This window comes from Rhinatrema bivittatum, chromosome 14 (assembly GCF_901001135.1).
Source record: "Rhinatrema bivittatum chromosome 14, aRhiBiv1.1, whole genome shotgun sequence".
Lineage (NCBI taxonomy): Eukaryota > Metazoa > Chordata > Amphibia > Gymnophiona > Rhinatrematidae > Rhinatrema > Rhinatrema bivittatum.
The window spans coordinates 49,259,578-49,275,614 of record NC_042628.1 but is presented as its reverse complement, the minus strand read 5'-3'; the positions used below and the strand labels follow the sequence as shown (position 1 = coordinate 49,275,614).

At 43.8% G+C, this 16,037-nt stretch overlaps 1 protein-coding gene across 1 annotated transcript in view; it reads left to right on the top strand.

The window, feature by feature from the left end:
- The window catches only part of BCL3 (BCL3 transcription coactivator), a 67,231-nt gene extending 51,419 nt beyond the window's left edge, over positions 1–15,812 (top strand). Inside the window, exons 7-9 of the mRNA XM_029576763.1 lie at positions 11,968–12,135; positions 12,442–12,586; positions 12,795–15,812. Coding sequence (XP_029432623.1) covers positions 11,968–12,135; positions 12,442–12,586; positions 12,795–13,459 — 978 coding nt within the window. The 3' untranslated portion in view covers positions 13,460–15,812. The remainder of the gene's footprint in view (positions 1–11,967; positions 12,136–12,441; positions 12,587–12,794) is intronic.
- Positions 15,813–16,037: the final 225 nt, after the last annotated feature.

Genomic DNA, 16,037 nt, shown 5'->3' with positions numbered 1-16,037 from the left:
CTAGACGACTGACTTATTTGAGCAAAATCTTGGGAGGCTTTTCAGCAGTTAATGCAGCTAGTGATGTAGAGGCTGCAATCCCTGGGCTGGGCAAAAAACAATCTGGTACCATTACAAAGGCTGGAATATCTTGTGGTAAATAAAACAGATATAGACAAAATGTTTCTCACTTCAGACAGGATGGTAAAATTACAGGGGCAAATTTGGTGGCTGTTACATCTCAGGAATATCAGGGATTAGGATTATCTTGAAGTTCTGGGTTACATGGCATCTACGCTGAACTTGGTTCCCTGGGCGTTTGCGCATATGTGGCCGCCTCAGGTGACCCTACTTAAGAACATACGACATTGCCATACTGAGTCAGACCAAGGGTCCATCAAGCCAAGTATCCTCTTTCTTAATGTGGATAAGTGCAAGGTGATGCATATGGGGAAAAATAACCCATGCTATAGTTACACAATGTTAGGTTCCATATTAGGAGCTACCACCCAAGAAAGAGATCTAGGCGTCATAGTGGATAACACATTGAAATCATCGGCTGCTGCAGCAGTCAAAAAAACAAACAGAATGTTGGTGTTGCGCACATCGGTTGCAGGCGGCTGCGACCTTTGCTGCTCACCTCTTTTTACCCTACAGCCCCAACTCTGGGTAAGATGGCCACCTCTGCCTCCACACGCCGACCTCCGTGGCGTTCCTGGGACGGTGTGGGCAATCCCGGTCGCCATCTCGGTTCAGGTGTAACCTAGGGCACGCGCGTGGGCGCGCCTGCCTCCCTCTTATCTACGTCATGGCGGGAACCTCGGGAGCATCCCCACCGCATGACGTCACCTGCCTACATATACTTAAACCCACCGGACCTTCCTACCTACGAGTTAGCAAGGATTCTGTCTTGCTCAGTTCCGCCTCTCTAAGACATTCGCCTCGCAAGCTTACGGTAGTATCTGTCGTGCCATATGGGTCACCCCCATACTTATCATTTTCCTAGCCCGTAAAATTCAGGGCCCTTGTTTTTTGCTGTCTGAGTCCAGTTCCTCGTTATCTCTTGCCATTGAAGCAGAGAGCAAAGTTGGAGTTGTATCAAAATTATCAGGCTTATTGGTTAAGAGTAGTAACAGCCACATCAGCAAGTTATCTCCATGCTTATTTGTTTCCCCTGACTGTAAAAGTCAGGGTCCTTGTTGGTTGCTGTGTGAATCCAATTCCCCTTTTCCTCTTTTTTCCCTGTAGTTGAAGCAGAGAGTAATGATAGAGTCGCATCAACAATATAAAGGCTTATTGGTTAAGGATAGTAACCACCACACCAGCAAGATACCCTAATGAACTTTTTTCTTCATTTCCATCCTCTAGCCTTTAGGGATCCACAGTGTTTATCCCATGCCCCTTTGAATTCTTTCACTATTTTTGTCTTCACCACCTCCTCCAGAAGTGCATTGCAGGCATCCACCACTGTCTCTGAAGAAATATTTTCTGATATTGGTTCTGAGTCGTCCTCCCTGAAGTTTAATTTCGTGACTCCTAGTTCTACTGATTTCTTTCCAATAGAAAAGGTTTGTTGATTGTGCATCATTAAAACCTTTCAGATATCTGAAGGTCTGTATCATATTTCCTCTGCACCTCCTCTCCTTCATTGTATACATATTTAGGTCCTTCAACCTCTCCTCATAAGTCATTTGATGGAGACCTCCTACCATTTTGGTCGCCCTTCTCTAGACTGCTTCCATCCTGTCTCTGTCCCTTTTGAGTTACGATCTCCAGACCTGAACACAGTATTCCAGGTGAGGCCTCACTAAAGACCTGTACAAGGGGATTATCACCTTCGTTTTCTTACTGGTTATTCCTTTCTCTATGCAGCCCAGCATTCTTCTGGCTTTAGCTATTGCCTGGTCAGATTGCTTCGCTGTCTTCAGATCACTAGATACTATCACCCCCAAGTCCCTCTGTTGGTTCGTGCACAACAACCTTTCATCCCCCATCACATACAGCTGTTATGCATTACAGCACCCCAGGAACTTTATATCTCTAGCATAACCTGATGTAACATTTACTCAGTCAATATTGGGGTAATTGACATTTCCTATTATTACTGCAATACCAATTTGGTTAGCTTCCCTAATTTCTCTTACCATTTCATTGTCCGTGTTATCATTTTGGCCAGGTGGACAGTAGTATACTCCTATCACTATTCTCTTCCCCAACACACATGGGATTCTACCCAAAAAGATTGTATTGTGCCGTTTAGTCTCTTGCAGGATCTTTATCCTTTTGGATTCTTTGCCATCCTGGACATAAAGTGCCTCCCCACCCTCCAAGTTGCCCCTCCCTATCATTACAATGTAATTTGTACCCTGGTATAGCACTATCCCATTGATTATTCGCCTTCTACCATGTCTCTGAGATGCCAATTGTCTATCTTATCATTCACTGCTGTATACTCTAACTTCCCCATCTTACTTGTTAGACTTCTGGTATTGGCATACTGACATTTCAAAGTGTGTTTTTTGTTTGTATTAACAACCTGTATTAACAACATCTGACAGGATCAGACAGCACAGGGGAAATGGACAGTGATAGAAGCATCCTGGTCCATCAATCGTTTGGAAACCAGAGCGATCCGGAAGGTCTTGCTAGTATTTCTTCTGCTAGTCCACAATCAGACAGTGAGAGTCCTGTCCAATAATGCAAGGCACCAAGAGCCCGGTGGTATCCTGAGAGGTCCGGAAATTAATCCGTTGGGCGGAGCATCATCTCTTGATTCTGTCGGCATCTCATGTGTCCACAAGATGCCGACAGAATCACGAGAATGTGCAGGTCGATTTTTTTCAGCAAGTACATGCTAGACTCCATAGTGGGAATTAGTGAACAAAGCGATGTCTATCATCCAAAGAATGTGATTATTTGTTCCACGAGGCATATTTCAGAAGTGAAAGTCTTGTCATTTAGGGATCCTTTCCTTCAATTTTTGGAGAATAGGGTTTCCTTTTGCACTTTTTTGCCAAAAGGGGTTTACAATTTTCATTTGAGTCAATCCGAAGAATTGCCTGCTTTCAGGATTGTGAAGGCTTCTTCTCCGCATGCCTCAAAGCTTTATGTGTTGGACATGCATAGGGTTCTCCAGTACCATTTGAAGGTCACAAATAGTTTTCATAAGATGGACTATTTGTTCCTGCTTTTCAATATACATAGTGGGGTAGATTTTATACTTTTGTGCGAGCGCGTATCTTATAAAATCTGGGGTCGGTGCACGCAAGGGGGTGCACATTTGTGCAACCTGCGTGCGCCGAGCCCGGCGCGCACTGCCTGTTCCCTCCGAGGCCGCTCCGAAATCAGAGCGGCCTCGGAGGGAACTTTCTTTCCACCCCCCCCCTCGCACCTTCCCCTCCCTTCCCCTACCTAACCCACCCCCCCGGCCCTATCTAAACCCCCCCTACCTTTTGTTGGCAGATTTACGCCTGCTGAAAGCAGATGTAAATCTGCGCGCACCAGCGGGCTGCTGGCGCGCCATCACCCGACCCGAACTGCCCCCTGACCCCGGACACGCCCCCTCCCCGCCCCTTTTACGAAGCTCCGGGACTTATGCGCGTCCCAGGGCTGTGTGCGCGCCGGCGGCCTATGCAAAATAGGCGCGCCGGCGCACGAGGGCCCTGCGCTCGTAAATCCAGCCGGATTTACGCCCGCAGGGCATTTTAAATTCAGCCCAGTAAGGGGGAGAAGGCATTGAAAGCATCAATTTCCAGATAGATTAAAGATGCCATTCCTTCTGCTTACATATACAAGGGAATCCAGGTTCTGGAGGGCCTTTGTGCTCATTCCACTAGGGCATAGGCTGCATTCTGGGCTGAATGTCAGTTGTTATTGCTGCAGGAAATTTCTAGAGCAGTGATATGATCTTCTTTACACACTTTTACCAAGCATTACAGGCTGGATGTTCGGGTTTCAAACTTAGCTGGATTTGGGGAAAGTGTGCTGCAGGCGAGTCTGGGTTTTGAGAGGCTTGAGTACATCCAATTCACCTGTACTGATCTTGTGGATGATAAGGAAAGGAAAATTGGTTCTTACCTTCTAATTTTTGTTCCCACAGATAAGTCCTGAAGCCCACCCTGTATGTTAGATCACTCTGTTCTGTGTGTGTATATATGTCAGATGTTGACTTTTTTGGCATTCAGATTCTTCTAAGTGGAAGGTATTCTTTGGGTTTACTTTTTCCCTGCTTGATTGTAGGTAAGCATAGTTATTGATTGAATGCTTAGCTTGCTTTTAGTTTATACCGAGCATCTGTAGGTGGACACTGTCTTATGTACCAACAGTTCAGAAAAGCTTTTCATCTCTGTTTCCATCTGCTGGTAGGGGAGAAAACCCATTCATCTGGACTGAACTGTGGGAATCAAGGAATGAAAATTAGCAGGTAAGAACGAATTTTCCTATATAAGAACATAAGATATTCCATTCTGGGTCAGACCAATGGTCCCTCAAGCCCAGCATCCTGTTTCCTACAGTGGCCAATCCAAGTCACAAGAACCTGGCAATTACGCAAACACTAAGAAGATCCCATGCTACTGATGCAATTAATAGCAGTGGCTATTCCCTAAGTAAACTTGATTAATAGCCATTAATGAACTTCTCCAAGAACTTATCCAAACCTTTTTTGAACCCAGCTACACTAACTGCGCTAACCACATCCTCTGGCAACAAATTCCAGAGCTTTATTGTGCGTTGAGTGAAAAGAATTTTCTCCGATTAATCTTAAATGTGCTACTTGCTAACTTCACGGAATGCCCCCTAGTCCTTCTATTATTCGAAAGTGTAAATAACCGATTCACATCTACTCGTTCAAGACCTCTCATGATCTTAAAGACCTTTATCATATCCCCCCTGTCGTCTCTTCTCCAAGCTGAACAGCCCTAACCTCCTCAGCCTTTCCTCATAGGGGAGTTGTTCCATTCCCCTTATCATTTTGGTAGCCCTTCTCTGTACCTTCTCCATCCTGCTTAAAAGAATTCCACCTCCAGCACTGTAGCTCTCCCTTAGGTTTCTGCATCCTAAATGCATTATTCTGCATTTTTTAGCCTCTATCATATCATATCCTCCCTCAACCGTCTCTTCTTCAAGCTGAACAGCCCTAACCTCTTTAGTCTTTCCTCATAGGAGAGCTGTTCCATCCCCTTTATCATTTTGGTTGCCCTTCTCTGTACCTTCTCCATCGCAACTATATCTTTTTTTAGATGCGGTGACCAGAATTGTACACAGTATTCAAGGTGCGGTCTCACCATGGAGTGATATAGAGGCATTATGACATTTTCCGATTTATTAATCATTCCCTTCCAAATAATTCCTAGCATTCTGTTTGCTTTTTTGACTGCTGCAGCACACTCAGCCGACGATTTTAAAATATTATCCACTATGATGCCTAGATCTTTTTCCTGGGTGGTAGTTCCTAATATGGAACCTAACCGTGTAACTACAGCAAGGGTTATTTTTCCCTATATGCAAGACCTTGCATTTGTCCACATTAAATTTCATCTGCCATTTGGATGCCCAATCTTCCAGTCTCGCAAGGTCCTCCTGCAATTTATCACAATCTGCTTGTGATTTAACTACTTTGAATAATTTTGTATCATCCGCAAATTTGATAACCTCACACATCGTATTCCGTTCCAGAACATTTATATATATGTTGAAAAGCACTGGTCCAAGTAGAGATCCCTGAGGCACTCCACTGTTTACTCTTTTCCACGGAGAAAATTGACCATTTAATCCTACTCTCTGTTTCCTGTCTTTTAACCAGTTTGTAATCCACGAAAGGACATCGCCTCCTGTCCCATGACTTTTTAGTTTTCTTAGAAGCCTCTCATGAAGGACTTTGTCAAACGCCTTCTGAAAATCCAAATATACTACATCTACCGGTTCACCTTTATCCACATGTTTATTAACTCCTTCAAAAAAATGAAGCAGATTTGTTAGGCAAGACTTCCCTTGGGTAAATCCATGTTGACTGTGTTCCATTAAACCATGTCTTTCTATATGCTCTACAATTTTGATCTTGAGAATAGTTTCCACTATTTTTCCCGGCACTGAAGTCAGGCTCACTGGTCTATAGTTACCCGGATCGCCCCTGGAGCCTTTTTTAAATATTGGGGTTACATTAGCCACCCTTCAATCTTCAGGTACAATGGATGATTTTAAGGACAGGTTACAAATTTTAACTAATAGATCAGAAATTTCATTTTTGAGTTCCTTCAGTACCCTAGGATGCATATCATCTGGTCTAGGTGATACTATAACCTTGAAGAAGGTTTGCGGCATTTACTGAGATCCATCTACGAAGGTTTTGATGTTTCGTCTAAGACTTCAGCAAATGCCTTAACAGCCAGACGCCTCACGTGGTTGCGATCTAGTGCCATAAGGGACGATGTCCACAACAAATTGGCTAATTTACCATGTCATCCAGACAATTTGTTCGGAGATCAGTTCACTGAAACTGTAACAAAACTCAAGGAGCAAAAAACAGCAGTTCTTGCCTTAACATCGCCACAACATCCACATACTTCACAGACGTCAGTATGCTGCCTCTACTTCTTATCGTAGGTCTTCTTATAAGACCTTTAGACCTTACACTTATTATAAAGCTCAGTACAATCAGCCATCAAGGCAACAGACTTAACAACAGCCTGCACGCCAATGTACTAGAAATCGTAGGCAAACACGGCAACCGGCAAAAGCCCAGTCGAGTTTTTAAAAATAACAATGCCACTGACATCACCAGTCGGAGGATGGTTGTCCAACTATCTTCCAGCCTGGAATCACATTATTTCGGATCAGTGGGTTTTATCAATAATACAGAATATGCCCTCAATTTCTCATCCCTCCCACACTGGGTTCCTCAGAAGTTCGTAACTCAGAAGGAGCATATTCTACAAGAAATCCAACTTCTGTTACAAAATCAGTGCATCAGAAGCTACCTCCCCAGGAATTTCATCAGGACTTATATTCCCAATATTTCCTAATTCCCAAGAACACAGGAGGTTTACGCCCAATTCTGGACCTACGTTCCCTCAACAAAACACTTACACAAGGAGAAGTTCAAAATGACTTCTCTCAAATCCATTCTTCCATTCCTTCAACCCGGGCACTGGATGTGCTCACTGGATTTGAAAGATGCTTATGCTCACATACCAATGCCCCCCAGTTTCTGGTGTTACCTTTCTTTCCAGGCAGACAATCAACATTTCCAGTACAGAGTTCTTCCATTTGGCCTGGCTTTGGCCCCCAGAGTTTTCACCAAATGCATGGCAGTGGCGGTGGTGCACCTTCATCGTCAGAAGATGCAAATCTTTCCCTACCTGGGCGATTGGCTCCTAGTAGCATCCAATCCAAGACTACTACGAGACAATTTTCTCAAAACGATTTCTTGCCTGGACAACCTAGGACTCCTCATCAACTACGAGAAGTTGAAACTGGAGCCCACTCAAACTTTACAATTCATAGGAGCCTACATCGATACGATCCAAGACAAGGTTTTCCTACTTTACCCGAGAGCACTAGCTCTCTCTACAATCTCTATGACACTACTTCACAGTGCAACAGTACCAGCTTGTCAAGTGCTCACTGTTCTGGGGCACATGGCTGCAGCCATTTATGTGGTTCCACACACACGCCTACATATGCACCGCCTACAATGGGGTCTCAAGCTTCAATGGACTCAATATCTACAGCCATTGTCCACACCCGTTTCCTTGACCACCAGCATGAAACGGGACCTACAATGGTGGTTACTCGCACAAACACTTATCTTGGGTTCACCACTGAGACCCCTTTGACATCAAATGATACTCACCATGGATGTGTCTCCCACAGGATGGGGAGCTCATCTGCAAATGTTACAGACACAAGGTCTATGACCCCGTTCGAGTGGACACTTCATATCAACCTTCTGGAGATCAGGGCAGTAAAAAACGCCCTTCAAGCCTTCGAAGATTCCTTACAAGGGAAAATAGTCATGGTGCACACAGACAACCAAGTGACCATGTTTTATATAAACAAAGAAGGAGGGTCCGGTTCTTGGAACCTCTGCAAGGAAGCAGTGCAAATGCTTGAATGGGCTCATCAAAGATCCATTTCACTACAGGCAACTTATCTACCAGGGATACACAATTCCAGAGCGGACAAACTCAGCAGAATTTTTTGCCCACACGAATGGGAACTGAATCCAGAGGTGACTCAGGAACATTTCGCAACATGGGGTCTCCCTACAGTTGATCTGCTTGCAACAGAGAACAACAGGAAACTAGAGAAATTTTGCTCGGTTTACCCAAGCCCCCTCAGGCTCGCCCCAGACACCTTTCTCATCAATTGGTCACAAGACCTACTCTATGCATCCCCCCGATACCACTCATCTCTCGAACACTCCAGAGATCATCGAGGATCAAGCGGATCTAATCCTAATTGCACCAGCATGGCCTTGTCAACCATGGTACAGTTACCTACTACGACTATCAATCCACAGCCCAATTCCCCTGGGCGACAGTCCACAACTTCTCACCCAGGACAAGGGAACACTGCTACATCCTCTACACTCCTCGCTACACTGCACAGCATGGAGATTGAAAGGATCGCTTACCAGCATCTAAACATTTTTCCTACTCTTCAGGACATACTGCTGTCTTCTAGAAAACTATCAACCAGACTGAATTACCAGAGAAAGTGTACACGCTACACTTCTTGGTGTACATCACTAGGTATCGACCCATTAACTTGCCCACCTGAACGGCTTTCATATCTCCATCTACTGTATAGTAAAGGATTTGCTACGACCTCGCTACGAGTTCATTTAAGCACTATAGCCACTTATCATACCCCTCTAGATGGAGAGCCTATTTCATGTCACACCTTAGTATCCAGGTTTATGAAAGGCGTATTACACCTCCTTCCACCTGTACACAAACCACCGGTACTGTGGGACATTAATACAGTTCACGAACAGTTGATGCTTTTGCCCTTTGAACCCATAGAAACTTGTCACCTGCGCTACCTTTCCTGGAAGGTGTTTTTTCTGGTTGCTTTAACTTCTGCAAGGAGAGTTAGTGAATTGCAAGCCTTAGTTCACTACCCTTCTTATCTTCAATTTCACCATGACAAGGTGACCCTACGCACTCACCCTAAGTTTCTACCAAAGGTGATCTCTAGTTTCCACATTAACCAGACTATCACCTTGCCTACATTTCATCCTAAACCTCATGCTAACGCTAATGAGAAGAAATTACGCACTTTAGATTGCAAATGCGCTCTAGCGTTCTACAAAAAATGCATGCTTTCACCCAATCGACCTTCACAACTATTTCTTTCATTCAATCCGAACGCTCCAGGGCGTTCTGTGACAAAAAGAATTTTATCTACATGGATATTGAACTGTATACAGTTTTGTTATCAACAAAGGTCGCAAACTTTACCTGAAACACCTAAGGTGCATCAGGTGCGAGCCATGGCAGTCTCAGTCGCCTCTCTACATCAAGATCCTATCATAGACATATGTAAAGCGGCGACATGGTCCTCGCTTCACACCTTCACATCCCACTATTGTTTAGATAAACAAACGGCGAATGATGCCCTAGTGGAGCGGATTATCCTTCAGAAGAGCACAGATTCCATATAATTACAGCCTTCATAGGACCTGTCCGCTATGTTTCCACGTATTGAGCAAAAAAAACCAAAACAATTATTACACATTACCTGCTCAATATGTCAGCTCGGGACTCCCAGAGAGCATGGCTAATTCAGCTGCTTATCTACGTGAAAAGAGCAAGTTTGCTTACCGTAAATGGTGTTTTCCGTAGATAGCAGATGAATTAGCCATGCTGACCCGTCCGCCTCCCCGGACAGTTCTAGCATACCTAACTCGCTTTGATACTGACTGAGGAGACAGAGGTAATCCTGTCAGGATACAGGAGGGAGCACCTAGCTGAAAGACTTTGAGAGACTTAGAGAGCTCCGCCACCTAGTGGCATGGAAGACGTACCCAGACAGCATGGCTAATTCATCTGCTATCTACGGAAAACTTCGTTTACAGTAAGCAAACTTGCTCTTATTAACAAAAATGTTTTACCAAATCACATTAAAAGTGTGTCTTAAAACACTCACTCATTCACACATTCACACCATTAAAACTGAACACAACAGTGGTAGTACAGGTTCAAAATGATTTTTCAATATACAACAGAGCACAGGTGTATATACTCCGTGTGGCTTTTTACACCACTTACAACCCTATAAAGGTTATATATGACGGTCTATCAAGACAATATTACAATTCCTTCATTACACCATTTAACTGTGACTGCCACACTGTTATATCGATCTTATATCATCATTACACATGTGCTTCTGCTATTCAGACCCACTTAGGTTAATACACTCTAAACACTTTTGTTCCCCTTCATTTTCTCTTCTATTACTCCACTGTGTGTCTCTTCCTTCACAGAAGCTAGGTACGTAGCTCGCCTTTAATCACAACCTACAAGAAGCCCTTGTTTCTCTGTTTCCAGCTTCATCAGGGGATATTTCACCATCTGGGAAAACATAAGCATGAACCCTAAACCATAAATATAAAGACACACTGTACATACAACTTTCTTAAACTTACCAAACATTTTTTCAAATTATTACTTTGAACGGACCTTCCATATAATCCCAAAGGTAAATGAAACTATAATCTTCTTTTTCATTAATATCCATGTGCTTCAAAATAACACAAGCAAAATCTCAATGGATCACTAGCCTCCTCTCAACTTTTTCACATATGCATTCCACAATGGCACATTTATAAGTACACAATGACACAATGGTTTCTAAGTGCAAGGTGATGCATATAGGGAAAAATAACCCATGCTATAGTTACACAATGTTAGGGTCCATATTAGGAGCTATCACCCAAGCAAGAGATCTAGTCGTCATAGTGGATAACACATTGAAATTGTCAGTTCAGTCAAAAAAGCAAACAGAACGTTGGGAATTATTAGAAAGGGAATGATGAATAAAATGGAAAATGTCATAATGCCTCTGTATCGCTCCATGGTGAGACTGCACCTTGAATACTGTGTACAATTCTGGTCGCCGCATCTCAAAAAAGATATAGTTGCAGTGGAGAAGGTACAGAGAAGGGCGACCAAAATGATAAAGGGAATGGAACAGCTCTCCTATGAGGAAAGACTAAAGAGGTTAGGGCTGTTCAGCTTGAAGAAGAGACGGTTGAGGGAGGATATGATAGAGGTGTTTAAAATCTTGAGAGGTCTAGAACAGGTTAATGTGAATCAGTTATTTACTCTTTTGGATAATAGAAAGACTAGGGGGCACTCCATGAAGTTAGCATGTGGCACATTTAAAACTAATCGGAGAAAGTCCTTTTTCACTCAACGCACAATTAAACTCTGGAATTTGTAGCCAGAGGATGTGGTTAGTACAGTTAGTGTAGCTGTGTTTAAAAAAGGATTGGATAAGTTCTTGGAGGAGAAGTCCATTATCTGCTATTAATTAAGTTGACTTAGAAAATAGCCACTGCTATTACTAGCAACATGGAACAGGCTTAGTTTTTGGGTACTTGCCAGGTTCTTATGGCCTGGATTGGCCACTGTTGGAAACAGGATGCTGGGCTTAATGGACCCTTGGTCTGACCCAGTGTGGCACATTCTTATGTTCTTAAACTGGAATCCATCGAAAATAAAAATATTAATACAATATAAAAAATAGTCATACATTACACAGTACCCAAGCTGAATATAGCCTGTATATCTATCCATTATGAGGATAAACCACTCATCCTAGAGATTTAATGTTGAAGTTAATAGTGAGAATTGGAGGCAGTGGAAGACTTGAAGCCTAATCTCCTAATAATCAGTTCCTGTCATGCCCCCAGTACCAGTGTGTAAATCTGGATGCACTGTCAGGCAGTACGATTTATTGCTTTTCTCTTTTATATAGAATGGTGCGAATGTGAACTCACAGACATACTCTGGGAACACAGCTCTGCACTCTGCCAGTGGCCGTGGACTGCTGGACATTGTCCGAGTATTGATGAAGAATGGAGCCGACTGCAGCATCAAGAACTACCATAATGACACCTCACTTATGGTAGCAAAGAACAAGAAGGTGGGGCCCCAGAACATAGGAGACCAGACTCTAGGGGCATGAGGGAGGGGGAGCCAGGGGCAGTGTGAATCACTGCAGGGAGACTGGGATGCTTTTTTTGACTTCCTCCAGTGCAGCGTTCTTAGAGCCACATTGATACAGAAAAAAAATGGAATCTTTCTAGTTTCTGATACTTTCAACCAGCATGAAAAGATGGTGCATGAGCTTGCAAGACCACATGGGTCCTTTCTTTACCTGTAATGGGTAAGGTTGAAGGAAGTATTTGTAGATGTCTCCCTCAGTAACATCTGCACTCTTTCATGGCAGGTTATTGATGCTCTGCGAGGGAAGGCATCTCGATCCATGTCTCATCAGAACTGTGCATCAAAATTCAGTGTAGAGAATGGAAGTCAGACTCTAACCCCTCTAGGCAGCTCCTCCAGCTCTCCTGGATTACGGCTGACATCCAATGGTGAGACTCTCACCTACACCCCAATACAGCTTGCACAAGAGGTGCTACTCCTTGTTCCACTTCTATGTCTCAACCCTGCCCACATTTGTATCTTCTCTTGCTTGAGGATGTCTCTCTCTCTCTCTTAACCTGCCTTCTCTGTCTCTCTCCTGGCGAAGGATGTCTCCTTGAGTCTAACCTCTTATTTTCTTTCTGGAATTACCCACAGATCTGACTGGCCAGTCTCCAAGCTCCACTCCCCAGCGCTCCCCAATGGGTTCTTTCTTGGCTTTGCCCTTGGCCCCCAGTCCACGTTCAGCATCTAGCCAGTCGGGTGACAGTAGATCCTCTCAAGGTCAAAGATCATCTCCAAATACCAATTCAGGCAAAGTGGAACAGCAGGAGCCTGCTGGAAACACATGCAGCCAAAGGACCTCAGGGACTTACCCTCCTCCGCTCTCCTTGCTGACTATGAAAGCAGAAGAGAAACTGTACAGCTCGACCGCTGCTGCAAGTGCCAACCACATGATCTGCCCTGCTGTGGGGCAGTCCATATGCCTCCCCAGGACTCCCAGAGTCTTCCTGCCGGTCAGAGATGCTGCAATGGATGCCAGAGCTGCTTCTCCTAGCTGCCTGTATCCACTCACTGCCTTTGGAAGCACTTTCCTCCCACACCAGCTGGAGCTCCCTCCAAATCATATCTCCCTAGTTTCTCTGACCCCACCCCAACCAAGCTTTCCGCTTCCCCCCACCGCCATCATCCACAGGGATGCTACACCCAGCACTTTTACCACCTGGAGCTCGGGACAGAGGAGCAGCAATCATGGGCTTTGTAGCAAAGACAGTGAACAATCGGAGGGCTCTTCTGCGAAAGGCATCCAAGAAGAAAGGTGATCATAGCCTTGTGACTAGCAACAACTTACATTCCTGTATAATATTCAGAGGAAATTCTGTATATTATTTTCCTCCTTTTTAAGTGGCCATGCGCAAAATATGAACATTTATCGGCAGTGAGTAAGGAGAGCTGAAAAAAGTCATCAACTGCAAAATCTTCAGACTTCTGGTATTTGTATTTCTGATTTTAAGAAGCTCAATTGGGATTGCAGCTGACAAGATTCTGTGGGCTTGCAATGAAAATCACTGAGAAGCTTCTTGCCTTCTGTCTAAAATCACTTGAAATCTTCTCTTACCTCTTTCATGACTTCCAAATGGTAGTTTATGAAGCATCTGAGACCTGTGAAATTTGCTTACAGCGCTTGATAAAGCTCACTGTATGATGTGCTGTCATGCTCCAGACAGTTCTTGTATGTAGCAGAGCCCTTACCCCTCCCAACAATACCTGCCGTTCTGCCCCCAGAACAAAACTGTCCCCAACAAGCTTGCTCCAAAGCACAGCATGCCCTCACCTCCTTCCACTCACTACCCAAGACTGACTACATTATCTAGAACAGTGTTTCCTAATCTTTTCAAACCCAAGATACATCTACAGCAACACAAATATGTGGCACACCAGCCTTCATGGGGCAGACAGTGCAGAGATGGAAAGGACGCGTATGGCAAAAGAAGAGCTGGAGAAGCACTGAAAGCCCTAGCAGTCTCATCCCAATTTAAAACAAAGAAAGAGAGGGGGCAATGACACCCTTGACCCTGTCACAGTGAACCAGCTCCCTGTATATACACGTGTAGGAGAAGGGAGAAGTCTGTATTGTGGGCAGCCAGCCCAGCTACTTACCTTTGCTGACGCATGCAGCTGCCAGAGTTCCTTCACTGCTGTTGCTCCCAAGACTCGGTGTCACATCCAGTGCTCAGTGCATGTTGTCCCCATCACACTTAGCTTGAGGATAAGAAATAGGCTGGAAGGACTCAAAGGAGGAGGCTCAGGAGAGGGAAGATAAGAAGGTGCTGTGTGAAAGGTGTGTACCGCACAAAGCAGGGTCCAGTTCTGTGTGCCCTGCATGCTGCCCATTATCTACCGCTCCAGGGCTCACGTGTAGGTAGGAAGAGGAGGCATTAATGATTACATGAGTTCTCAGAAAGGAGCTTCTACATGTTTAAGAGCCACTGCAGGTGTCATTTGTGCTGAGAGGTGTTGATAGTGGAGCCCAGATGTTGGTCTGGATCTGAGCATTGGGCAGAGGTGACTTTTCCATTTGCACATTCCCGATCAGGTCTGAAGGGACACTGATTAAGAAACACTGGCCTAGAACTAGATGGTGAAATCTGGATAATGGAACCACCATTGTCGCTTCCTCACTGCTTGATTGAGCAAGCCATTGAAACTCTCTCTGCATGGCACCGTTCTCCATTGTAAAGCCTTGCAATGTATCTGTCCATGGTTGCTGCAGGAGAGCACTGTGCTCCCTTCCCATTACCTCTCCTATAGCAAACTTGTCCCATTGCGATGCCTGGCCTCACCGACTAATTTAATACCAGAAGTCCTCTTCAAGGCCTGCACTATGAATGAAGAAATTGAGAACAAACCTCCAAAATTCTAACCTGAAAACATAAAAGACTTGTAGAACAGTTTTCTCATCCTTCTAGGACATCATGTTAGGTGAGAGTGTAATTTGTAGGATTGTCTCAGACTGAGACTGTAGCGCACATAGAGTGATGGGAACTGTAAATCTTAGGACAGAAAGGAGTTAAGGAGACACAGGCACTTTAAGAATACACCTATGCAAAAACATACACAGACAGGGGAGTGCAGTTAGGGTTTTTTGTGTCATTTTCATTTCATGTCATTTTGTGTTTGATTTCATTTTAAAATGGTTTGTGGGGTTTTTTCCATTTTTCTCTAAGTACTTAGTGCATACTAACATAACTTAATGCATGCTAATATGAAACTAAAAAAAAACCAAAACATTTATGCATTTATTCTTTTGTTCCAACAAAATGAAACGAAATGTCAACAACATTGTTTGTTTCATTTTAAATGAATGCACATCCCTAACAGACATCAAGTCCACTTAAATACATGTGCATCTGTGTTTATATGCACACATGCATACACCATGTATATAGACTTGTACATATGCAGATGTACATACTCATGTACATATACACATGTATATATGCATATGTATGCATTCACAGAGATGTACAATCTCACACAGACACAAACCTTTCACAAAAATCTCTTTTGGAGGAATTGGGTTATGGGTGTCCTGGAAAATTTATTGTCATTGTCAAAATATAAATTATTTTTAAATGTTTTTTTAAACAGTTAATAAAATATTTTTGTATTTAATCCTTGTGTTTTTTATGGAGGAAAAGTGATTGGTATTAACAAAAGGATCTAAGTCTGTTGAATGGGAAGGAGTGGGGCTGGTGGGTGGATATGTTTGGTTTGATTGAGGGGGATTGGGATCAGTGGAAGGACTTGACTGGGGTGATTGAGGAAGAATGGATCTACATAAGAAATGCCATATTCTGTCAGACTGAAGGTCCATCAAACCCAGTATACTGTTTCCAA